General features: G+C 36.3%; 1 protein-coding gene across 3 annotated transcripts in view; it reads left to right on the forward strand.

The window, feature by feature from the left end:
- Plppr1 (phospholipid phosphatase related 1) overlaps nt 1-26,695 on the forward strand; it is a 309,420-nt gene that overhangs the window by 150,959 nt on the left and 131,766 nt on the right. For all 3 annotated transcript variants that reach the window (XM_010614350.2, XM_010614348.2, XM_033759180.1), the window contains exon 2: nt 15,103-15,210. In XM_010614350.2, coding sequence (XP_010612652.1) covers nt 15,148-15,210 — 63 coding nt within the window. In that variant the 5' untranslated portion in view covers nt 15,103-15,147. The remainder of the gene's footprint in view (nt 1-15,102; nt 15,211-26,695) is intronic.

Below are 26,695 nucleotides of genomic sequence, written 5' to 3' on the forward strand. Positions count from 1 at the left end.
ATAACTTACATTGTGATTATATAAAGTATCACTCACTCTCATTGGGAGGCATTGTGGATGTGGATGTGCCTGTTCCTGGGTAAATAGGAAAAAAATAAGGGCCTGTGAGAATTCTTAAGACTTGAAGGCCTAAAAGTTTAAAACTTCTTTATTACCACTAGACAGTTTCTAAGCTAATCAATTAAGCTTAACAGTCAAGTTTTACCTCTTGTCAAGTTGACACTCAAGCACATTTCCTTAAACCATACTTAATCTCCACATAAAAACAATAATAAATTAATAATTCTGCCCAGCATGATACAACTATCTTACATACAATCAAAAACAGTATTACTTCCTCAGAGTTTCAACAGTTCCACCATTTTTCAAAAGTTTAAATCAAAGACTCTCCTGCTCTTAAAGTCAAACTCTTAGCTGTGATCCTCTATAAAAATAAAAAATGATTTATGTAATTCAAAAATATAATGGCACAGGGTAAACTTTCCTATTTCAAAAGGGAGAAATGGGGAGATAGAAGAAAAATCAGACCAAAACAAGATTTAAAAATCAGCAGCCAACAATTTGAAATGACAGTCTTGCATTCTGCATTCCAGTAAAACTGGATGACATCAAGTTGTGTGATTATTGGAAGCAGTAGCCAGGCCCTCTTAAACCATGGCTTCACTGGCTTCTAAGTGCATGGACAGCTGAGCTCAGTGAAATGAATCTTGGCAAACTAATTCTGTAACAGATGCTTCCTGAGCAGGGATCCCAGGTACTCTCTTCTCAAAGGAAAAATTGATACTTTTGTACCCTTTAGCCTGTGATGCGTGGTTTCTTACTGATTACCTTAGATATTCTCGACATATCTTATCTCTGTAGAAAGTATGTGCTTTCTTTTTAATGGGATTCATCTCTTCAGCAACTGTACCTTATTGGACCTCACATAGTTTCTTTACACATAGTTTCTTGTAGACCAAAATTTAAGTTTTCCAAATTGTTGGCTCTATATTTTGTTCCCAATTCTCACTATATATATCTGTCTTTAAAAGATAAATTTAGCATCAGAAGTACCCATGTCACAGCATGAATGTTGAGCTGCCTTGAAATCTCTTTCACCAGATCAATCAATTTACTGCCCTTAATCTTAGGCTCCTGCAAAGTTCAGGAGACAGGTAAAATGTAGATAGTTTTTGCCAAAGTGTAACACAATGGTTTCTAGTTCAATTGTCAATAAAGCCCTCACTCTCAACTGAATTTCTTGAGCCTGGACTTTACTGTCCACGTTCCTGTCAGTATTCTGGTCCTCTGAATTCTGACTGGGGTCACTCATTATGCTTTATGCACAGCACCCTAGGATTTGTCCAGTTGACTTCTTCAAACTTCTCAAAACACCCTTGCAAGCCAGTTCCACATGGTCAAGTATGGTCACAATGACTCATATTCCTCAGTACCAATTTTCAGTATTACTTGGCTTTCCCATTGTTAAGATACAATTCTAGATACCCACCACTAAAAGGAGGAGAGGTTTTCTTTGGCTCATCATTTCAAGTGATTTAAATCCATGGTTGGCTCAGAGGCAGAAACATCAAGGCTAAAGGGCATGGTGGAGCAAGACTTTTTAGTTCATGGTAGTTGAGAAGCAGTCAGGATAACAGTGCCAAAGAGGAAGGGGTGAGATACCAAATATAAATCCCAAGGTCACATCTTGACCCACCCAGACACAGCTAGAATGTGCTTTATTAATTTATTGGGAACTTCCAAGACAATCAAGTTGACAATTAAGCTTAACTACCACACCTCTAATTTCAGGAAATTTTCATATGTGATTCACTTTGACAGGAAAATTTCTCTCTTCTCCCCAATTACTATGTATTTCAAAGATGAGCTATTCAAGGAAAAATTTCCTACTTGAAATATCCCATTACAGACTCTAGAGAGATATTGTTTTTATCTTGGTTGCAAGTATTTGTTTGACATCATCTCTCCAATACACATGGGGTAAAACTGAGGAACAAAATAGACATTCATTCAAAATTCTAAGGCTGATTGTTACAGAATCCATGAAATGCTCCATTGATTGTGTAACACTGAGGACAAACCATGACTTACCCCAGTCTTGTCTGAATCCCTCTGTGAAATTTCTCATGGTGAGAGGAATTTCTTTCACTGCTTTTTCCTGTCTTTTTTGATATTCCAATAGGGTATAACAGAGCTAATTAATTAGACTGTCATGAGAGTACAAGAGTCCCGGGCAGTGATTTGTGAAGATGCCAGAGTTAAGTCTCTCTCTCTCTCTCTCTCTCTCCCGCCCCCTGTCTCACAGGTACATACAGGTACACTTCTCTTCCTGTCCCCCTTCTAAAAAACAAGCAGCCTGGCTCTTTGTTTGGGAAGCTTAGATTTAAATTGGAATATGCAGCCTTGCTTGGCAGGCTAACAGTATCATAGCCTCCCCACTGCTCACAGTGACTTGTGACATATATCCCTGCAGGTAAGACCATAAAGGGCTATCTAATATTCTGAAACTACCACATCCAAAGGACTTTCCTGTGCAGATTTTTTAGAATTCTAGTCTGTGGGAGCAATTTCTCTCTTCTCTAGCAATTTCTCTCAACAATTTCTTACCTTGGACTTCATCTTTTGCTTCTTTTCTCTCTATTTAATTAATGATCCCTCTCTCTTGGATCATTAGGAACTACTCTGGCTCTAGAGATGAAAACTAGAACAGAATTCAAAGGGCAATGGAGAAGAACCAATGGCAACAGTTCTGGAAAGCATTGTAGTCCCTATGATTTTAACAACATAACAAATGTCCCTTCTAGGCTGCTTCAGAGAGGCTCAGATTCAAACAGGAGCCCCAGTATACCTCTGCTTATTTCTAACATAAAAAACTGAATTGAAAGTAGCTTTTGTGTGGCTGTAATTGCTTCTCCTATAAATGATAGGGGCCCCTAGTGAGACTCCCTAACATCAGTGGGTATAATGGAAACTTCTCAATGACTATCTTCAGAATAGTTTAGTGAAAGGTATAATAGAACAGTTTAGTAATGACAGAAGGTGTGCTGGAGCCTTTCTATGATATGGCCTGTTCTAGAATAACTTTAGCAGAGTTCGTGTTAAACCTTTTCAATTAACATCTTCACTGGAACAACATGACAGATCATGATAAAATGAACAAGATAGAAATTTAATGATATATTTTGTTATTGATAATTACAATTACTTTTTGCATTTGAAATTTTATAACTGAAGCAAGATACAAAAGAATGTACTTAAGAAACACATTTGTTACTTTTCGACTGAGAGCTATGACAACATATTTTCTGCCCAGACTTTAAACTAAGCGTGATTTTCCCAGTGTATCAGCCCTCTGGGGAGTGAGTGGGTGTGTGCATTTGTGTGTATCCCCATGTCGCTGTTTGTGGGCTTTTGTTCCTGGCTCTACTGCTTCAAAGCTCTAATTTAACAGAGCATCAAAACCTCATTTCCTTCCAGTCTTTGATTTTATTGAAGAAAACATTAGCTCACTAGTTTATAATTATTAAAACCTCTTTGTTCCCTTTTATTCTTTGCAGCTATTTTTTTTTTCATAGCTCCAGAGAAAGAATATCAACAATTTAAAAAAGAAATGAGTGCAACACCTTGCTTGTCTGAGACTTGTGGTTTCCTGTTAAATAGTTCTTCCAGTAGTGGACCACAAAGTGGTCAAGGATTCCCCTTCTCATCAGAGATTTTGTCAGTGTCATGCTCTCTGCTTTATTCCCAACTGTTTAGGTCAACTGCTGGGTTTATGACTGGCATCATTTTAGTGTTCATTGTTGCTTTGAAAAGACTAGCTTTTACAGAGATGGTTTATTTTTAGTGAACTTAGACTTTTTTAAGTGTTCTTTTGTGACACTTAAGGCATATCATTTTTAAAGCACTAATCTAATTTTGTGTTTATCAAAAAGTCTCAGAGGTAGAATTCAAGAGAAAAAGACTTTTATGCATTTTCTATTTTAAAATGTGTTCTGGATTACATTTTGAGATGGCCTCCAAACAGTTTTTTGGTTCTAGGATATAGCAAATCTTAACTATTTTAATCATACATACAAGAATGACCTAAGAGCTGAAGCAGACTCTATTGTTGAATTCATGCAGGACCTAGAAACAACTGACCCAAGACCTAAGGAATTGACTCAGGACAAATGTGGAATAATATGATGGGGTTAAGTAGCTACATCAGGTTGTTTAACATGTATTGCATACCTGCTCTGCTCTAGGTTCTGTAAAAGGAGCTAAGGTTAAAGCTAAGGTTGTTGCACTGAACAGGACAAATGTGGGTTCTGGCCTCATGAGAAAAACCTGACAAGCCAGAAAAGACACATTTCTGAAACAATTACATAATAAATAAAGTTGAAGGAATATGATGAAAATGTATGATAACCTAAACCATTCTGGCAGGGCAATGAAACTTTCCATTTGAAAATGGCATTTAATTACAGATCTGAAGAATGGGAAGTTATTTCCTAGACAATGTGGAAAAAGAGTGCTTTAGTTGTTATGGAAGGAAGCAGTAAGTGACACACAGAGAGGCAGCAGAATGAAAATAAAATAACAAATTTACTCATCAATAAGACACAAGGAGTGCCTGGATCGACGACGCACTGGGTTACAGCTCCTCCTTTTGTAGGGTTTCACAGCCTTGACTTCATTTGGGTGGTTACATTTCATTCTCACAATTCAAATCACAGTCATAGGATAGTTAACTTTCAACCCAGACAGCAGTTCTTTGCAGTTGGGGAGTTTACCTTTAAGATTCGCCTAGTTATCTATTCTAGTCCATAGGAAGGGGGGGTGTTCAGGGTCAGGGGAGCAAATGTTAGCAATGGGTTCTTTCATCTAGACACTCTTACAATCATGTGGCTCCAGTCTCTTCGGAGCTCAAGGTCTTGCTGTGCCCTGTTATCTCAGGGTAAGACCGAATGCCTCATTCAGCAACTAGTGCCTTCGGCGCCTATTAGTTCTGAGCAGCACAAAACAAACTGCTGTTAGAGACAGCAGAAGCCATTTCACATTGTAACACTTTATAGGTTTTTGCTGTTTATACAAGTTTTCCCTATCATAAGGCGGTGGGAACAGATTGAGAGGGCTCAAGATGAGGAAGAGCTTGACATAGTTCAAAAACTGAATGAGTGCCTGGAACGCACAAAGGCTCAGAGCAGATGTGGGACAGAGGATGTCTCACAGCGGGATGGCAGGGGCTCCGTAGAGTCAGGGTTCTAGGACCTCACATATTAGTCAGGCAGCCGGCCTCCTTGGGAGGTATAGTCAGTTGTGGGGTGCCTAGCAGTAGGGTCCCTCCATGTCAGGTAATGCTCTGGTGGCAATGACTGCCTTCAGGTGATCTGTCCCAGAATAGGCTGGAATCCTGTACTGGGCATGTAGTAAGTTTAAAGATTCAAATGGGCAAACAGGAAAGCTGGGTGTTAGTGACTCCTTAAAGTCTAAGCAGGGATTCAACTGTGGAGAGAGATGGCGGAAGTATGAGAACGATGCATCAGACTTCAGCAACTGGAAGAAAACGGAACCAGGCCAGTGTACTATGGGAGCCCTAAGGATGCCTGAATCTATCTGGTGAGAGTCACTTAAGAACAATGTAGAAATCCAGATAACCTCTCAGAACCCCTGAACCTGGTATTTTGTGAAGATTTTACCCTATTGTAGGTTTCTCTCAATTGTAGGCTTTATATTACTTTGTATCTTTTTGCCTTAATCTGAACTACTTCAAAAATTGGACCATGGGGGCTTAGGGTATAGCTCAGAAGCACAGCACCTCCCTGGTAAGTGTGAGGCTGTGAGTTCGAGAACCAGTACAAAAAAAATGGACCATAGATCTGTGAGTCATTAAAGGGAAGAAATTGGAGAAAAAAAGAAATGCCAGTCACCCTCCTGTTGTGTTTGAGCCTGCACACTGTCACCCTTGACAAACTTTGAAAATCATCTCTAAAATTGAACAGCTTAAAGCATTTCTTTTAAAAGCCTAAGTATTGTGTCCCCAAATCCCACACAACCTATGATGAAATGTATTTTTCATTCTCATTTGATTTGTTCCTACACCTTAATGTCTTTGTCACTTTAAAACATAGCTAGGTTTTTCCAGCTTCGGGAAATTAAATGCTAACTGTGATCCTAGTTGGAAATCAGGTACTAAGTAGAAATGATTTGGAATAAGGAAGAGTATCTCAGTACCACCCAGAAAGTCAATGCCTATTTAACACATGTTAAAGATGAGCTACATTTAGGGATTATGAGTCATCATGAGTACTAAAGTATAAAATGAAAAGTAACTCTCATGACTTAGTTTTTTTTTTCAGCCTTAATTGAGTTTATTGGTACATTTTAGGGATACAGTACAGTTACATTCATTGTTGGGATCTTGTACCTCTACATGACAAGTCTTGGTTCTTATTTTTCCCCTTGTCCCTGCCCTCCCTTCACCCCTTGCTCACCTCCACATCTTTTCATTATCTCACATTTTTTTCTTTTCCCTTATTACCCTTACCCTACCCATCCCACCTTCCCTACACCTTTAGCTCCTTTCTTCCCATTTCTAAATGTCAGTAATCTTACATGACTTAGTTTTTTTAAAAAAATCCTCCTTTTTTAAAAAAAAATCTCCTTTTTCACTCCAATTTCCTTCACCTGAAATGAAGATGTCAGATGGAAATAAGCTTTTGTTTTACCTCTTCTGGCCATGATCTCACTTTAATCTCAAACCGATCTAATTTTGAGAAACTTCTAGGAAGCTTCATATACTAAATGTTGTAAAAATCAAATCAAAGAAGCCTTTGCCATAACCTAGGGCTTGGTTTGTGCTGTCACTTGGCCTTCTCTCTCTCTCTTTCTCTCTCTCTCTCTGTGTGTTGGAGGGGGTGACACCAGAGGAAAACAGATACCATTTGGTGGCCCAAAGATTAATCATGGTATTTTTAAAAATATTCCAAAAAAATAAAAATAACCTCTAATTATGCAGCATTTTGTAATAGACAAAATTTTAAAAACCCATGCTAGAAGGAGTACTTCACAGTACAGCCTGTGGTGCCTGGATGAGTAATGTTTTCATACTGGAGATATTATTCAATGAAGCCTATATCCTCCCCCCAGTATCTGGTGAATTGGGAGGCTTTCTGTTTTGGCTGGTGAGAACAAAAGTATTCTTGGCCCTGATGAATCCTAATAAGTATTTCTGCCAATTCTCTTGATTGGTTTTTCTGGGCCTGGAGTATGTTTGTCCCATGCAGGAGTTCATCACTATTGTGCTGAGTGAGGACTCTCTTCAAACTTCTCTAGTGACCTCTCTGTGTTGGGTTCTCCTCTCTGAAATCCTGACTTGACAATTCCAGTTGTTCTAGATTCACACTGTTTGTACCAGCTCTATCCACCCAGCTCAGAGAAGCCATTGGTCATTTGTCTGGGTTCCCCTCCCTGTGCTGGAACCCACATATTCTTTCCAGGAGATAAACTGGGCCAGTTCCAGGGCTCACTTTTCTTTGTGCAGTGTTTTATGGAATCACTGCCCTAAGCTGTTTCCTGTCCAACACCTTGAATAGTATTATCTCATTAATTCCTGTCTGTATACTTTAGTTCTTTCAAGCATGAAGTCCAGTTCCAGTTATTTTGCTTTGATGGAAGCAAAATCCCTCCAAGGCTATTTTAAGGTGTTAAGATTGTTTTCAATAATCAAGTTTTGAGGTCCTCTTCTCTGTGATAACAAATGCGTAAAGAGAACTCTACATCCAACAGTAAATGTTTATTTTACAAAGTTGCAAAGTGAGATAAAAAGATTTTTGTAACATCTCTTTTGAATTTGTTGGGGGGGGATCATTAATTTATAATTATCTCTACTTTCCCTGAAAAAGAATTCAATATTAAGAAAAATATCACCTATAAATTATTTTCAGATTAAATTGTTATGAACACTGAATTTAGTAGTAAATAGTCTCCAGAGCTTTACTCTTTTAGATATTCCTTTACGTATTTATTCATTTAGTTTTGTACCTTTTGGGTGCTTCTAAAATGTTTATATATTTATAAAATAAGATATAGCATATATATATACTCCAAAATTGCTCACAAGCCCTCGGAATTGGGTCTGTAGTACCTAATGGGTAAAATTATCTTGTTTACTTTTAGAGTTCAAAACAATTATAGCTACTGGTTACAGTAGCTTTAATATCATCTCAACAGGGTCTCTGAACTCTAGAAGCCCATTGTTTCAACAAATGTCAATAAGGCGCCTTGACAATTTCTAGATTTCCTTCTGTTAGGTACAAGGGAAAAATAAGTTTGTTTCCTTGGCCCAAACTGTGGCCTTTAACCCAGGTAAAGCAAGCTTTTCACCAGCTCAAAAGTTCTCATTTTCTGGTGAGTCTGCTTTGATCCTGAATTAGTTGTTGCCCATTAGGGGTGTTCTCCACCCCTCCTCTGCTGTTCTCTTGAGGAAGACATTTGGCAATGAGACATTTTAAGTTGTCATAGTTTGGGAGAGAAAAGGATTGCTATTCTTGGAATCTTGTGGATAGAGGCCAGGGATGTTGCTAAATGTCCAACAGTGCTCAGCAAAACCCCTCACTTACAGCAAACAAGGTCAACAGGGACGTGGTTGAGAAATATTGTGCTAAATCTACATGGGCTAGAAGTTCACAGTTCTTGGCCTTAGTTGGAAGGGTATAATTTTTATAGTCATTTTGCCTATTTAGTTAATTTTATAGTTTTTAAGGAACTCTGTTAATTCATTTCATCTAACTTTGAAAGAAATCACCACGACCTTTTAGCAAATTTAGTTCAATATAAACTTTACCTGCACAAAAGGTGAGCTCTAGTTTCCATAAAATCAATGGCTGCTGAGAGTGATTGCAAGCTGTGACTTTGCCCATGGGTAGGTGAGCTCCCATCAAGGCTGGGCAGAAAGGTCTGTTGAATCAGGAAGGGCATTTTCCTGTCTGTAAATTCCCTGACTGGTCAGCCAGATCCAACTTTGCTTGGCTTCAAAATGAAGAGGTTCACGCCCATCCTGCTATATCACTTTGCCCTAGCACCATCCATTTCAGTGTCACCAACATAGGTACTTCATAAAGCATAAATATTTTTATTTGTTTTAAATTAAGTAGGAATTATTATTCTTCTCTAAAACAAGATGAATTTGCTTGGAAGTCTCATTCGAAACACACGAGATGGAACTGAATCCTTTGACATTCAAATTCCAGTGCAATGTGATTTACAATACACTTACCTGTCTAGAAATGAAGAATATTACATATTTGGGCTCATGTTTTGTGTCTGTCAATATTGAACCCTCTTTCTGCTCCTTTATGTTCTCATCTGATGGGGAAATAACCAACCCTGTATTTCTCATTCTTGAGTTATTCTGATGATTTATGCATAAAGAATTGCATGTACATACTCAGATTTTCATAGCATCTACCTCTCAACCTTGCATTTCATGTATTTGACCTGGGGGAATTGTTTTTAAAGTGTCATAAACACATTAGGATGATTCATATTGCTGCCACTTTATCCCGGCTGTTCTTTTTAGCTAAACGTCTTCTCTCCTGCTCTGATACCGAAGCACCCACCCTGTTACAATCAACCTAACCAGTCACCTCCTATACAAACCTTGTCTTACTTTTCTGTCAACAAAGGCTGCATTACTGATTCCTGGGCTGTAGGCCATTTTGCATTTGTGGGCCTATTTTTGTTTGTTTGTTTGTTTGTTTGTTTTTGAGACAGGGTCACACTATGTAATTGAAACTGAGCTGGAGCTCATTATGTAGCCCAGGCTGGTCTTGGACTCATAGTGATCCTCTTGCCTCAGCCTCCTGAGTGCTGGGATTACAGGTGTGCACCGCCATGCCTGGCTTGTGGGCCTATTTTTTTCATGGAAATTAAAATTTGTATTTATAATTGATTTGATATAAACCTGGATACATTAATATTATTATACATTAAAACATTTTTTCAACTAAATAATGACCTTTCCCCTCTAATTTCAAAAGAAATGAAAACATTTTCAAAGGCTCCTAAAGCATTTTATAGATCCTGGGCATTGTGTCTGGCATGTCTAATGGAAGAGATCAGACCTCAAGAATTAGAATTGATCATATTTTTTGTGTTTCTGTTTGTACTTACAACAGTTGTTATTCTCATTTATATGTTGTTTCTCAATCTCTTCTTGACACCTACCAGTCCCTAAATTTTTGTGTATTTGACTAGTTCATTGCTTCTAATCATGCTTAATGGGATATTTGCTATGAATTAGGGACTCGTGAAGAATGAGTAAAGGGACAATGTGTTTTGTCCTGGCATTTTGAAAACTTGGGCATCAAGAAACTCCAGTCATGAGAACACAGTGTGCTAGGCTACATGGCATCTTGGTAGCTCTCATATGCAATACTCTTTCAGAAATACTTGGACAACTTCTGTTACTGATTCTGAGCAGGTAGCATAAGACATTTCTCCTTATTCCTGTTAAATGCAACTGAAAATCTGGGGCATTGTAGGGAAAACCAGCAAAAAGGAGAGGGGGGAGATTTAAGCACTTCAGAACACAAGGAACCACACAGCAGTGATATATGTATATCTCAGGTTAAATACTGGAGAAGCTAGCAACTGTAAACATCAGCAGGAATAGACTTTTTAAAATCCCCAAGTAAACCCTGCTTAATTTAGTCCAAAAGCCAAAAAATAAAAACTAAAAAGCTCCCAACCAGGAAACTTTTAGATAGTAACTCCTTGGCCCCAATCAAACAGTGCCTCTGCCAACAAATGCTAAACTTAGAGCCATGACTTCCATCCTTGCTGTGTAATAAGGACATTCTTTAGACTCCTGCTGTGTTCATAGCAGGGAAGGACAAGTGGGAGAGAATGTGAACAGTCAGGATTCTTACTCCAACTGGCAGCAGTGAGCAATCCCTTCTACCTCTTCACTGAGGTGGTATCAGAGGAAGCCTGGTGGAAAGTTGAGTTTTATCACCACTCACCAGTAACAAGGATGCCTTCTCAAAACATCAGTGGAAGCCACAGGGAAAATAAAGTGGTACCATTCCCCTTCCCTGGTAGGGTGGGTTCAGTGTAGGACTAGTGGGAAGCCTAAAATATACCTTGGCTCAGCAGCAGCAAGAGGTCCCTCCCTCACCAGGTACCATAAGAGGCTAGAGAGAGAACCCAGATTTCTTCTATCTGTGGCAGTACAGGTGACATTTCCCCTTCACCTACTAGAGTGTGTCAAAGGAGGTGTGATTAAAAAAAAATTAGGCTTAATTAGAATCCTGAGCTACATAACAAACCAGGGTTTCAATTGAAATCATATCACACTGAAAATGAGAAAGATCTCAAGCTAAACAAGAGAAGAATCAATAAGGATCAATGCCAGGATGATATAGATGTTAAAATTATCTGACAAGAATTGCAAAGCAGCCATCATACAAACACTTCAATGAACAAACAGAAATATGCTTGAAACAAATGAAAAAAGTAAGTCTCAGCAAAGAAATAATTTCGATTCCTGTAACTTGCTCATATATTTTGAAACTAGGAAGTGATACCTCTAACTTTGTTCTTTTTGTTCAAGATTATTTTGGCTATTTTGGGTCTTTTCTGTTTCCTGTACAAAATTTAGGGTTGCTAATAGTACACAAGATCCAAATGAGATAATTAACAATGTGAAATAGGAAGAAAAGGGCTAAAGGTGTAGGGAAAGTGGGAAGGGTAGGGGAAAGGGAATAAAAGGAAAAAATAGGAGAAAATGAAAATATGGAAATAAAGTGTTTGTAAATGGGAAGGGGAGGAGGGGGTGAAGGGAGGGCAGGGACAAGGGGAAAAAACGAGAACCAAGACCTGTCATGTAAAGGTACAAGATTACAACAATGAATGTAACTGTGCTGTATACCTAAAATGTACCAATAAACTCAATAAAAAGAAAAACATTTTAGGGTTGCTTTTCTGTTTCTGTGAAAACATTAGAATGTTGATAGGGATTGCATTAAATCTGTAAATCATATTGAGTAGTACAGATATTTTAGCTGTATTAATTCTCCCAGTCAATGAACATGAGATACTTTTTTTCTTTTCCTTGTTTCATCTTTCATCAATGTTTTGCAGTTTTTCACACATATATCTTCCACCTCCTTGAATAAACTTATTCAAAAGTGATATATTCTTTTTAATGCTATTGTAAATGTTTTTTCCCCTGAATTTATTTTTCATATAGTTCCTTGTTAGCAAATAGAAGTACATATGATTTTTGTACTGCAAGTTTTTCTAAAGGTATTTTCTTTTATGGTGAAGAGAATAAGAGTCTTGCATCTTACTAGATATACTGCTGAATCACTCTTCAAAGTGGTTTTTTAGCATAAGGCATTTATGTAAAAGGGTATCTACTGCTCTGTACATTTCAACCCTCAAGGCCACTGGGTATTTACTTTTGTCCAATTTTAGAAGTGTGAAATATTTCAGTGTTGTTTTAGTTTTCATAACCTGACCTAACGATACTGTGAATATTTTCATATGTTCATTAGTTATCCATATTTCTTGCATAGATTGATAGAATATTGAACATATCTATTTTGCTAAGTTGTTAATATTATCTCATAATTGCTAATACTTAGTCTATATTGACATTGACTTATATTGTTTATATTTTTGTGTTGCCATTGAAAAGCTAGGTTAATATAATAATAGGGTAATTAATATCTGCATTCAATGATCTTTGAAATTAAAGTTAAATAAGAAAAGTCTCTGATTTAAAAATTATACTACTGGGCTGGGGATTTAGCTGAGTGGCCCTGTGCCTGCCTCACAAGTGTCAAGGTCCAGAGTTGGATCCCCAATGCAAAAAAAAAAAGAAAGAAAAATCTAGTAAAATAATATATATAGAATATGTCACTAAGAAAATTAAAATGCATGCAAGAGACCAAAAGAGAGTAATTACAATATATATATCTAATAAATGTCTTGTACCTAGAGTATACAAAGAACACTTACACTTTGAAAATATTAAAATGAATTAATCATCTATCACAAAAGATTGTAACAGACATTTTGCAGTGGGAGGTATAAAATGGCTAATAAGCACATGGAAAGATGCTGAATGTTGTTATAAAAACAATGCAAAATCAAATGTATAATAAGATGTATAATACCAATATCTTTTAGGAGGAGGAGAAGTGGGAACCCTCATATACTACAGTTGGAAATATAAAAGGACATTTACTTTGAAAAATACTTCAATAGGTCTGTTAAAATACAAACTTAGTTTGGATATAACCTAGCAATTTTCATAGGTATGTACTTGTGAGAAATGAAAATATATATTCACACAAGACTTGTACATGCATGTTATTGACATATTTCTTTCTTAGTCTGCAAAATACTAGTCCTTAAATGCCAAAATAGAAGGATAGAGTAATAATTTATTGGTTATGTTACTTTATGATAGACAAAAAAATTTTTAATTGAAAAAATAAGTTGCTTAAAACAAATAATTTAAATATTATGACTAATAGGGACTTCAAAAGCACATAATGCAGTATTGAATTTGATCCACAGACTCTCAGTTAATCACAATATGCTATGTGCATATATGAATCTGAAAAAAGTGACCCATTAATCTGTATTACAGAGAAACATAGAGTAAAAAAAGAGAATTAAATATGGTTTAAAGTTTCATTCTAGAAAATGGTAGAGGCCTTAAGGAGAGAAATAATCTAAAGGCATTAACATTAATTCTTGTCCTTAAAAAGATGCAACTGACATTTCAGTAGACTAGTAATCCCTATGTCACACTTCATTTCACAACCCACAAGAACTATTGGTAGGAATGAAGTGGAAACTGAACAAGTGCAAAGTAATGGATAACTGTCAAGAGCAGATCCATGAACCATCTGAATCACTGCTTAGACAGAGAATAAAAGATGCTGTGGAAAACTTCTTACTTGCAAATTTCATAAAAATCTAAAATTTTCATTGCTGTTACTAAAAAGAACAAAAATTCATGTTTATTACAGGCATATTTTCAACTCAAAGAAGGACAGGAATGTTCTAATAAGATGTTTAACAGTAATCTGCTTTTACTCAACTAATCAGTTCTTGTAAGCTCAGAGAATGTGTTATTGTAAGCTCAGAGAATGTGTTATTGGTTTTACTCATGTTTGATTCATACACACTGCGTCGAGGGCACCCAGAGAGACAGACTGAAGAAGTATTAACTCAAAGTAGTTCACAGCTGTGCAGTTAAAGGAGCAAGGGCGACCAGTGGTGATGGAAGAAAGTCAGAGATGGATACCTGCACTGAATGTTGGTCCCAAAGGCACAAGCAAGGGCACAAGCAAATAAGCATGACCAAACAAGTTCAAAACTTGGAAGATTAGGCACAAGTTAGGGGAATTCCAGAGAAAATGAATAGTATCAAATGTTTTATACCAGATGCTGTTTCATGGCTTGAGAGCAGTCTACTGAGTTGAGGCACTATGCAGTTCTAGTAAATTAGAATTCTATTTGTTATGCCTCTGTGCACAAGAGACCACCCTACCTGGTTATTTTAGTACTGAGACTATTCATAGTGTGTATATTATTTGCTTTTCACTGCAATGATTACTCTGACTTGATTATTCCATATTTCACTGTTTTGCATTGCTTATGCACAGCCTGTTTACCTAGAGGATAACTGATATTTTTAAGTACATGCTTAAGAGACTTTTCAACATATTTTTTATCTATTAAATGTATTGGTACATTGTAGGTTTACAGTATGATGGCATTCACCATTGGGAATTTGTACCTTTACATGACATATTTTGGTTCTTATTTTCTTCCCCATCCCCCTGTCCTGCCTCCAACCCCTCCACCCCTCCCTATTTACAAAAAATTTGTCATGAGGAACTAGAGACATTTATAGCTAAATGTATGCATGCTCTTAAGTGAAATAAAAAGGACACACATGTAAATACTGAATAGTTTTTCTGGTGTGAGAAACTGAAAGTGTAAAGGAGGATCAAATGTATAGTAGATAATATGGAATAGGAAGAAAAGGTCCATCATATGGTTCTTATACCATGCAACCTATTTCTATTTATATTTCAGCCTGGAAAGTTTTAGACAGCACAGTCTTGTTACATGATCTGAGAAATGGCTGTAGGAAACAACACTCGACGAAGTTATTCCATCATCCCGTGTTTTATATTTGTGGAGGTATGTATATTTTTTAACTTTTACGCTAAATTGGAATAATAGTAGTGGATTTCATGTGAGAGTTTAGATTATTTTATAAAATTATGTAATCTTATTACTGATAGGTAAATTTTGATTGCATAAATATTAGTACATAATAAGCCATGCAAGATGATTCTTAAATAGGAAACCAAAAGTTAGGATGCTTTTAAACTCTTTCTTTGAGGTACAGAATAATTTTTTATTATATTTCATTTATTTTCAGTGGTGATGTGAATATATTAACTGTGAAAGAAAATGCATTATGATAATTAAATTCTTTTTTAAAAATCAGTATTCTTTTTCAGGAATTCAATAAGAAATTCAATTTTACTGATCTGTTAGGCTATTTCATGGTGTTTTGCATTGGAGCCCAAATTAAGATAAAAATCTTTGGAGTGGAGCATTTTCACTGGGTATTTTTGTGTAGTGAGGTACTAGGAACTTGCATGATTTCTTTTGATCATGAGTTTTCTTGTACAGTGTGCCAGCAATCAGTTTCCCCAGCACCTTTTTAGCTAAATTTACTGCACTCTTCCCCACTGTACTTTCTACTCTGTATTATTTGCTATAGAGAAACTAAAGACATACATTTTGTGAAATTTGAAATCATATGTTTTTTAAAAAGATATTCTTGAGATGATCTCAGAATATGACATTAATTTACTGAAGATATTATTGGTTTTACCTTCTCCGGGAGAGGTCATTTAAGGGATTGTTCTTTAATTCAGTGGATCAGATTTACAATATAAGCCAGGTGTGGGGATGCACTCCTGTAATTCCAACACTTTGGGAGACTTAGGCAGGGTGCTGGGAAGTTCGAGCCCAACCTGGGCAACTTAGCAATATAGTGAGACTCTATCTCAAAATTAACAATGAGCTGGGAATAATGTAGCTCATTGCAAAGGCCCTGGACTAAGACTCCAGTACTTAAAAAAAAAAAGTGACAGGAAAAAGTACCTGTCTGAAGCTACATCCTGAGGTCAGCTGTAGCACATTCTGTGTTATGATTTCTCTTTGGCTGAGTTGGGAAGGACATGGATATTGATCTGTTCTATTATCTGTGTGAAAATGGACACATGGGTTAAACCACTACTTACATTAGTAAAAATTGTGTTTCAGTACATGTGTTTTTATACACAGACTATGCATTGTTTTGATATTTTTAAATTTAAAGTTATATCTCCTTGAAATAACTGTATATAATAAGAACACTTTGGACATTCTAATTTAGAGCCCAAATATATGTGTCTTTGGCTGATTTCTGAGTGTCCCTTTATGGACATCACTCGGTCATTTAATGTTTCTTGAATATTTATCCTCTGGTGATATTTGTGAACGAGTTTGGTTGTATTTCAGAATCCGAAACAAAATACATATAGATTTAATCTAAGATAAACACATGAAAGGGTAAACAAAAACCTCATTTCCCAACAATAGATGCATACTACTAACATGCTGAGTGAGAAAAGTGAACGCTAACTCCAATCACACAGTAACTCCTGCTATGCATACTGCGGGTTCTAGTTGTTATTGTTCTTGTTGAAACTGTAATGTAGAAAAGTCCTTTTGTATGTTATTTATGCAGAAAAGTAGAAAATATAATACTACCCTTTTAAGTATTTCCACTCTTTTGTCATAAAAAAAAATAAATCTTTCAAATAAACTGGGGGAAATTTGGGAACAAGTCATCTGTCATCATCTTTATCCTCCCAGCAGTACTTTTAAATTTTAAAAAAATCAACCAGAACCAAACCTCAAAGTAAGAGATTTAATGTATTGCTGGAAGCTGTGGTCTCTGCAGCTTTTCAACTCTCTAATGCGTGAATGATGAGCTTGGTAGTAGAGAAGCACCAAGAAAGATAAATTAAACCTTCTGAAGCTCACCTTGACACAATCATAAATATAAGTCTAAAAATCTGGGAAAGGAAATACGGTTTATTCTTTTTCTTTCTGTACCATTGTTCTTACTTTGCATGAATGTTTAAGATGTACCAGCAACTTCCCTTAGAAAATAGGCAAGAGAAAGAAAAAGAGAAAGTGAAGTAGCACACAGTAGAAAAACTGAGCGGAGGTGGTGAATCTCATAGTAGCATTCATGGTTCTCATGTATTACATTCTTCTAAAACATATAGTTAATGTGCATTACTATACACTATTTATAGTGTACAAACACTATAAAAGGAGCATCAGAAAATTTGTCCCAAAATGTTTGAGTTAAAATGTCAATTGATTTTTGAATATTTTTTATTTTTGGTTAATTACAAAAGAACCTGAGCACAGAAAATAGCATCCACCAAGTCTTTACAAAGACCTTGTTTCTGCTTTATTTTGTTTTTTTCCCTCATATTTATTCCTTTTCCTTCTTTCCTTTCCCCTACCCCTGCCACTTCCCCCTTTCCCTTCCTGTTTGGACCTTTTTTCCCTATTTAACATTATCAATTATACATTTTGATCCTTATTTACACTTTCAGTTTCTCACAGCAGAGAAACTATTTGGTATTTAAACATGTGTGTCCTATTTATTTCACTTAAGAGTATGGCATCAGTATGCATCCATTTAGCTAAAGGAAATGTGTTTTTGTTTTGTTTTTTATAAAATGGAGTACTACTCAGCCATAAAGAATGGTAAACTAGAAGCCTTAGATTTTGGGCAGTATTTTACGTAATGCTTCCCTTCCTTTGGATTCAGAATCTAAACTTGTACAATTCCAAGGTACAGTCAGAGGTCTCCTTCTTTGGAGTCTTCCTATGCCAGTAGGTGGATTTACGTAGAAAGAAGCTATTTCTAAGAAATAAGGAATCCTGGCTTTTACACAGGAGTCTAAGTTCTAGCCAAAGTCCTCATGCCCTATCCTCAAGGACATTAAAGCACAAACTCTGATACTGAGATTGACATGTACCTCTTTCTCTACTCTCATCTAGGTCCACTGTAGAACACTGTTTGCATTTAGAGTGGAATGATTCTGGCTCACTTTTTAAAAATTCTTAAACTCATTTATTCATTCAACAAAAACCGACTCAGTGCTTCTCCTTTCCCTCAACATATTATTTATGGATTTTGCCATTTTTGCATAAGTTAGTGACTATATTTTTGTGACATGGATCTCACCAGATTGTTTGTAGAGCAAGCCAGGATTGTTAAGTAATGCTTAAAATGGAGGGGATGCAAGGTGGGAATGAGAGACATGCTACACATGGTAGAGCAATGATGTGCATTTTCTTGGTGACTTTAATTGTGTGGACACAGAGTTCAGATCTGGAGATGTTTCATTTACTAAGTTGATGAGAACAGAACCAATCCTCCTCTGCAATTCAAACCTGCTGCTGATGAGGAGGCTCCCTAGGAACTACCCAGGAGGCTGTAAGAGTGGTAGAGAAGCTGCGTGACAGAATATAATGTAGCAGAAAAGGTCTTATGGAGGTTAACAAGTCAGAATCAGCATTGGCCCAGGGAATCCTAGAACGGTACCAAACTGAGTGGCTGAGACATCACTGGAGGGAGAAAAACATTTATGGGTTGCAAGAACGCATGTTGGGAGTAATGGGCTGGAAGAGGATGGAATGAACAGTGGGAGAAGAGAAAGATGAATTAAGAAATACAGTATGTAATGGACTAGGCAGGTGGCTCGAGAAACCAAGCCCTGAAATGTTAGATGCATAGGAAAAGGTTGCTTTTGTGTCAGGTGCCCTTTAGATGTATGTTGCCATCCTGGGCAGAGCTTGCTAAATGGAGAACTTAATTGGTTATATACATAGTATAATAATATATATTATACAAGAAGATAATAATCTTAAGGTCTACAGTGTAACTTGTTATTACTGATGAGAAAGAAATCAGAATTACTAAAATTCCAAAATGGTCACAATGATATTTCTGATCAGTAGTTTTCAGCTCTTCACTGCTCTGTTTAAACTAAAAGTATAACAGCAAAACTAGACTAGGGAAGTTGGAGGGAGTAGGGAAAAGAGAAAATTGCCCTCCATGTGAACCTGTAGACATTTACCATTGTGTCCTCATTTTTTGCCCCTTGAACTCAGTTATATTAATTTTTGGTCAGGACAAAGGCTTTCAGAACAAGCTAGTTAAATAATGATGACTAAGAAAATCAAATCCCCTCTGTATTTTTTATCTTCAGCCCTCTTTCTTCTTTTTCCTTTCTCTGCCTTCCCTGCCTCCCCTTCTCCCTTACTCTCCCTTCTTGCTTTCTTCCTTTCTTTTCTGTCTCACTGCCATCTCAGCCACACTTCTCCTTGATGTTCTACAACAAGAGGATTTCTCTGAGGAGAAACACACTCGGACTGGTGGCTGAAGCATCTGAAAGATAAGACAGCGAATGTGTTTGAGTTCTGTTGTGCTTCTCCACAATCAATGCCAGATGTATTTTTCCAAAGCACTTAACACTGTTTTGACAGAGTTTCTCAGATACCTGTAGATTTCTCTCAAGACAATTTCACTTTATTCTTTGTCAGTCTTTTTTGAATGTGTTTGTGCTAATAGCAGAACTCTAAATGGAGCTTAGCTGCTTCAGTAGACAATATTAAGTGCCAGGAATTTGGCGTAATGTATGCAGTTGTGTCTTAAAGGGTTCAGATGTGATAGTTTTATCATTTTAATATTTGCTTGTACTTGAAATTTTTTTTGCTTGGTTTTGACAATTCATTTTTCTCAGCTTAAATCTACCAAGTGATTGTTATAAATCACAAGCCTGAGCATAAATAATATCATGAAGCTCAGGATGAACTAGTGATTCCGAGGTGTTCTCTGGAGCCAGACATTAAGAAATTTCGCAATACTTTGAACACGGTGCCATTTCACAGCTTTTCTTATTTTCTATGCTTTTGTTGTCAAAAAAGAATGTCCCTTGCCCTTCTTTTCTAAATCTCTTTGCTTTCAAGTGCTTAGATTTAGTAGCATTGATAGCCTTCTTTCTGAATCTTGAATGGCAACTCAGATTTTGATGTTTGAATTTCTCCTTTAATTTCTTTAAAACTCTCCTGGTTTCTCATAAAGGTAAAGCACTGTCATATATAATGGAATGGAAAAAGAAAGTGAGCTGATATTGAGCACTCCAGGGGTGAGTCTTGGCTCTGTCATTTGTTACCATTTGAGTTTGTGTAAACTTGAGTTAGCTCTTGGACCTCAGTTTCTTCATCAATGAAAAGGAAAGAAATACAACTTCCTCAAGAACACTTTTGGGAAATTAATGAGGCCATGCACCTGAATGTGCTTGCTAAGTAATAAGTGCTTAATAAGTGTTAACATAAATGTAACTCAAAATAGCAGGCCCTACACAACAGTTGCTAACAAAAATTAACCAGCCATACAAGTGTGAGTCACATGGTCACTCTCACTCTAGAATGCCAAATCTTCACTGAGATAGGGATTCTAACTAGTTTTATTCCCATATATTTGACATCTCTGAGCTCAAGTGTTTTTAGAATATATGTTGAAATTTTACTGGATAAGGTTTTAAACAAAGCAATGAAAATTTTGTGTCAGTAAGCTTTCTATGATAAACTTGCTATGATAAATACTAATTATAAAGTACATTCATTTGCATTTTTCATGTTAGCATCATTTGATTAGAGTTAGCAGTATTGGATACTACCAATATTCAGTTATCTATTTTTCATAGCATCAGAATACCTGTCTTAATTTTTAAAGTGAAAGATCATTCTTGTCTTTAGATGTTCTTCTGAGTGAGGGCGGTGTAAGTTAATATACATTATTACAAGAGAAAAGGGAAGAAGAAAATGGATCTGGCCTAGGGGAACAAGGGATCAGGAGAGAATAAAATGGGACTCTTTTTTTTTTTTTTCTACCAGAGATTGAACTCAGGACCTTGCGCTTATGAAGCAGGTGGCAGCACCGTTAAGCTAAATCTCCAGACCCTAAAATAGGGCTTTGAGAGAAATCAAGAGGTTAGACTCCAAGAGAAGAATGAGGAGTTGTTATCCTGAAAACTTGCTATTCCTTGCCATTGTTTCCCCCTATGGCAACTTCCGCCAGTTTCCTTAATGGGATATTCTCCTGTAATAAGTGCGAATAAGTGTTAACATAAATGTAACTTTCAAAGAAAGTTACTTTCAAAGAAAATTAAGACTCAGTGTGACTCAGGGGTAAAATTTTCTCCAAAAAGACAATATGTACAATCTCATTAGCAATCCAGAAAATGTCAAAATACTGTGGATGGCGTTTGAATGGAGAAGGGATTAGGTCAGAAGGACAGCACCTTTGCTGTCAACATTTTAATGAAATAACTCTCTGCACACATCTCAAGGTATAAATTGTCTAGATTTCAGGTTTTTACAGTCCACAATTAATTGCATCTACCATTAAGTACACTATATTGATACTGTATGCTATTCTAAAACTTCAGTATTTCTATCAGTAGGATAATATTGACCTCAGTAGTTGAAATTTGTCTTTACTTTTAAAATTTCTAATGTATAAATTAAAATAGACAAGTTAGTTGCCTAGCTCAAGGCTATACAGCCAACAGGTTTTAAAGTTGAGGTTTTCAACAACATGAATTCAAATCTGATGTTTGTTCCACCACACAATATGTAGGCATTGTTATTGGTCTCATAGTCACATCGGAAAGGTGAACTTTCAGTAGTGGAGAACTAACATGTGTAAGGAAATCTTTTATGAGGTATTCAGAAGCCAGATTTCAGACATACAGAAATGTTGAAATATGAACTTTTTACCTTGCTACAATCTGCCTTTCTTTAAAAATTAAGAGAACATTTTATATTGTAATCCATATAAACTACAACTACCTAGAACATGTATATTTCAAGAGCTATAATTCATAACATCCTGTCTGATGCAATGTATTATTTTGCACAGGAAGCAGGTGAATCCATTCTTTGCTCTGTAATGCATTTGTCTTACTTATAATTCATATCTCTTTAATTATAATATGAACCAGATGGATTGGTCAGTGATATTTTTAGTTTGCCAAACTCTGTATTTCATGTGAATCTTAGTTCCAATTACATAGAGCAGAATTTCCAAGTCAATGCAATGCTGTGATCATTTACTCTTAAAAACATTTTAATCTGTCTCAGCCTATAAAAAGAGATGTTATAAGAATACTCACTTTTAAGAGAATGAAATATAAAATAATGGTCTGTATGGACAGTAGTTTAGCAATGTGTAGCAAAATTTGTGAGACTTTTTATTTCTCTTTCATCTTAAAAGTACTCTCCTAATAAGAATATCTCATAGTAATGATCTCAAATGTGACTTTTTTCTTCAATAAGACTTATCAGAAAATTGTTTATAATAATGAAAAATAGAAAGCACAATATTAAGCTATTGGACACTTATTAAAGACTAAAATATTCTTATCTGTCCATATAGTTGAACATTTTATTTATATATATATATATATCCATTGAAATTACGTTGTAGAAAACTATGTAATCCCATGAAAAAATAGTGAAATTAGATAGATAAACAAATAGGGGATACCATGAATTAAAAAACAGTTATAATTCAAATTTCCCCAGTTTTCATCACACTGTAAATATGGATAGCAGTCACAGGTCAGTAAGAATCATAATGTCTCTCTCTGTTGCTCATATCTGCTCACAGAGATTTTAAGAACCTTAGAGTTCCTCCAGTTAAGGCTGAGAAATCCACCTGTGCTCTTGAAGCAGTCTCTTGGCTTTTGTTCTCCAGAGAAGTAGCTGTCTTTTTCTTCCTCATTTCTCTTCATGCATAGCCATTTCCTGAGCAAAGAATCCACATAAAATTTCCTCAACCTCCTATTACTAGTGTTCTCCAGAAATGAGATCCTAATATCAGGGCTCTAGTGCTTTCCGTACACAAAGTTAAGAATTCCTGGCCCAACAGCTGCAGTACTACATCCCCTTTCTAAGATGTTCCTGAAGAGCAGTAGTGAAGAGTAATCATCACAGTTGGCAGTATTTTGAGCATTTCTCAGTTGTACATTTTGCTAGGAATGAAAAATGGCCAGATGTGTGACTATATACATGTTCCTGGACTATGGACTATAACCAAAGGTCTAGCTAAATGATCAGGGACTTGGAAAGAACATGGCTGGCTTTGGTGACAAAGGCATTTGGGTAAGAGGCAAGGAACACATTTCATGACCTAAGAAATGAGGCAGTAGGCTCATTTTCATGGAATTCACTGATGGTACCATATTCCTCACCGCCCAGAAGCAGTTAGATTGATATAAAAATGGAATGGCCTTTTGAAGATACAATACATTGCCAGCTAGGCAGTACCTTTCAGGGGTGTGTTGAGGTTCTCTAGAAGGTTGCTTGTGCTTTGAATCAGCACACACTATATGGTACTATGCCTCCCATAGCCAGGATTTATGGGTCTGAGAAGTAATAAGTGGAAATGGGAATGGTACCACTCACCAGTACCCCTAGTGACCCACTAGCAAATGTTTTGCATCCTGTTCTAGACCTTATATTCTGATGGCCTGGAAGTCTTAGTTTCAGAGGGGGAGAAGGTGTATACAATGATTCCACTGAACTGGAAGATGAAACTTACCTGAGTCATTTTGGACTCTCATGCTTCTCAGTAAACAAATTTGAAAGGAGTTATGCTGTTGGCAGGGGTAATTTATCCAGAATATGAAGGGGAAATTGGGCTATTATACCACAATGAAGGGAAGGAAGAGTCTCTTTGGAGTACAACAGGTCGCTCAGGGTACTTCCTAGTGCTCACATGCTCTGTTACTAAGGTCAATAGGAACTATAACAACTCAATCCAGGTAAGAAAACAGGTGTCATAGAACCTTCAGGAATGAAGATATGGGTCACACCACCAGGTAAAGAACCAACCCTGCTGAGGTGCTTGCTGAAGGCCAAGGGACTACAGAATGGGTAATAGAAGAAGGTAGTTATAAATACCAACTGTAACCCCATAACCAAAAACAAGGATGGTAATTTTTCTTATTTTGTTAATATGCTTGTGCAAATATACTCTTGTATGAAGCAGTTATCTTTTTTATTTCCTTATAACATAATGCTGATAAACATAGTATCACTATTTATATATTGTTAAATTATAATGTTAAGTTATGAAATGTTAAGAGAAAAGCAAGCATCACCCAAAGAAAAACTTTGCCTATACTGTGGAGGGAATTAGTGAGTCTCTGTATGCAGGGTAGTTGTATTATGTAAGATGTAAGTGTGATCTTGATTGTTGTATTTGAAGAGTGAGTATGATAAAAGCAAATATGTGTCCTTGTCATGTTAACAAGGAGTGGATTGTGATCATTAATTGTGATAGGTCAACTTGAATATATTTAGAAATACCTTGCAGATAAGTGGAACACAGTTCTGGGTGTGTCTGTGGATGGTTGATACGTAGGCTACAAACTGAGTAAAGAAAACCCCCCAGATATATTGGTTACATCTACAGCAATTCAGTTAGAAAATGAATTATGTTTGCAAAAAATACAAAGTCTCACATCTTTTTCAGAGCAAAATTAATAGAAACAATAATGAGGATGCTGTTTTTAACATTTGATTATTCTATGTAATCTTCACCAATACCAACCCTTTAGTATAAACAATACTTTATGTTTTAATTGATGATTTTGTAAAGAAAAACTTAGAGTGCTTTGAATTTCTTTTCTCTTATAATAGGTTGATACATTGTGTGAAATAAATGATTTTTCTTATTTTCAGTTTTAGAACTATATTTCTAAACTATACTGTATTTCCTACATGTATGTGTAGAACTGTGTTTTCTACTTAACTGTCAGCTTTGGCCAGAGTGTCTACCAGTGGTTCTCAGTCTCCTTGGTACATGTTACATTGAGTTTCTGTGCTTTACTCATGTCTTCATGCATTTACTATGACAGAAACGTATGTTTCCACAGTTAATGATCAACACACAGACTTCTAGTGCTAAAAAGATCTGTAGATCATTTACACAAATCTTTTTTTCAGAAAAGGCAACTGGGATTTGGAAATGCTAAGCAATTTGTTCAAGGTTACACAATTGGGTGTGAACTGACTTTACAGCCCAACTGACAACTCTTCTCTCTGTTATAATCAATGGAAAATTATTCATTAGCCAAATTTAAAAAGCAAAACTATAAAAATTATTTCAAAAATGTTATAGCAATAACAATTGCTTAATGTGCAGTACAGGATAAATTAATGTACTAAACATGATGTAAGGAGAAGACTTTAATAGTAGGACATCCAGGGCCTACAAGGATTCTCAATCAGCCTTGTGAAGGGAGAAGGGCAGCATCTGGGTGGAGCTACATTTTAGATCAGTTCCTGGTAAGATGCTATGTAGTGAAGGTGTTGGTTCATGGGCACAGGGCTCAAGAAAGAAGGGGCAGCTTGGCACAAACCAAGACCTAAGAAGGTACTGGAAATTGAATTTCTGAATGAGATTCCAAATGCTAGAGTTCAGAGGATAAAGTGAGAAATGGTAAAAGAAAACACTGGCAATATAGATAGATCATGAAGTACCTTACAGTCCAATTATGCAGTTTATTTATTTCTGGGCTTTGGGAAATCAGATCATTCCTGGATATTTTAAGTTTATCCTTTACCCAGTGATATGGGATAGGAGAATGGTGCTTAAGTCCTGGAACTTTGGAGAGTACACAGGTGCTTGAATTTTCACTACCTGTTTACAATAGATAATGTCTCTCCACAGATTACAGAATATCCTTCTCAGAGAAGAGCAGCTGTCATGGCCCTAGGGACCTTGTTGCTTACATTCCCTAATATATATTTGACAGATGAAAAGGATGTAAAAGGAATTTCATGTTATTTAAAAAATCCTAAACATAAACTCTTCTGAGAATTTCTCTTAGAACTACCATTTCACCCTTTAGCATTACTCAGGAAGATAATTACACTGATAGGCTTAGCTTTGATGTGTTGCAAAGCTGTTCCGGTTTATATACTCATTCTCTGTGATAGGGGCTTGAAGATTTCTAAAATTCTTAACCAGCATAAATAGTACAGTGATTTCATTTTCTGTTCCAATGCTTTCTAATTTCCTGGAAAGTTTACTCCTTCAGCAGACCATGTGTTGAAAAGTATAGTCACTCTAGCGCAGAGTATCTGGTAATTTTTCTTATGATCAATCTTTTATTGAATGTGTGATTTTCAAAATTGAACTGAAAATAATTAATTCATCTAGACACTCATTTTATTTTTTATGAACAACTTATATTTACAAAGTAGGGGATAGAAAGTGAGGTTACATCTGTGATCAACATAGTGTTCTCTCTCTCTCTCTGTCTCTGTCTGTCTCTGTCTCTCTCTCTCTCTCTCTCTCTCTGGCATTGTTCAACCTATATGAGTTTGAGTCCAGTCTTTGGCTTCACTGACACAGTAATCTTACTGTGGCCCACATAGTGATCAGGGTGCTTGCTGATATTCAGCTTCCTAAACCTAAACATGTATCTTAATTAGATAGGAAGGAAATTTGTTATAAATT

This window comes from Fukomys damarensis, unplaced genomic scaffold, assembly GCF_012274545.1.
Source record: "Fukomys damarensis isolate Sample0158 unplaced genomic scaffold, DMR_v1.0_HiC HiC_scaffold_36, whole genome shotgun sequence".
Taxonomy (NCBI): domain Eukaryota; kingdom Metazoa; phylum Chordata; class Mammalia; order Rodentia; family Bathyergidae; genus Fukomys; species Fukomys damarensis.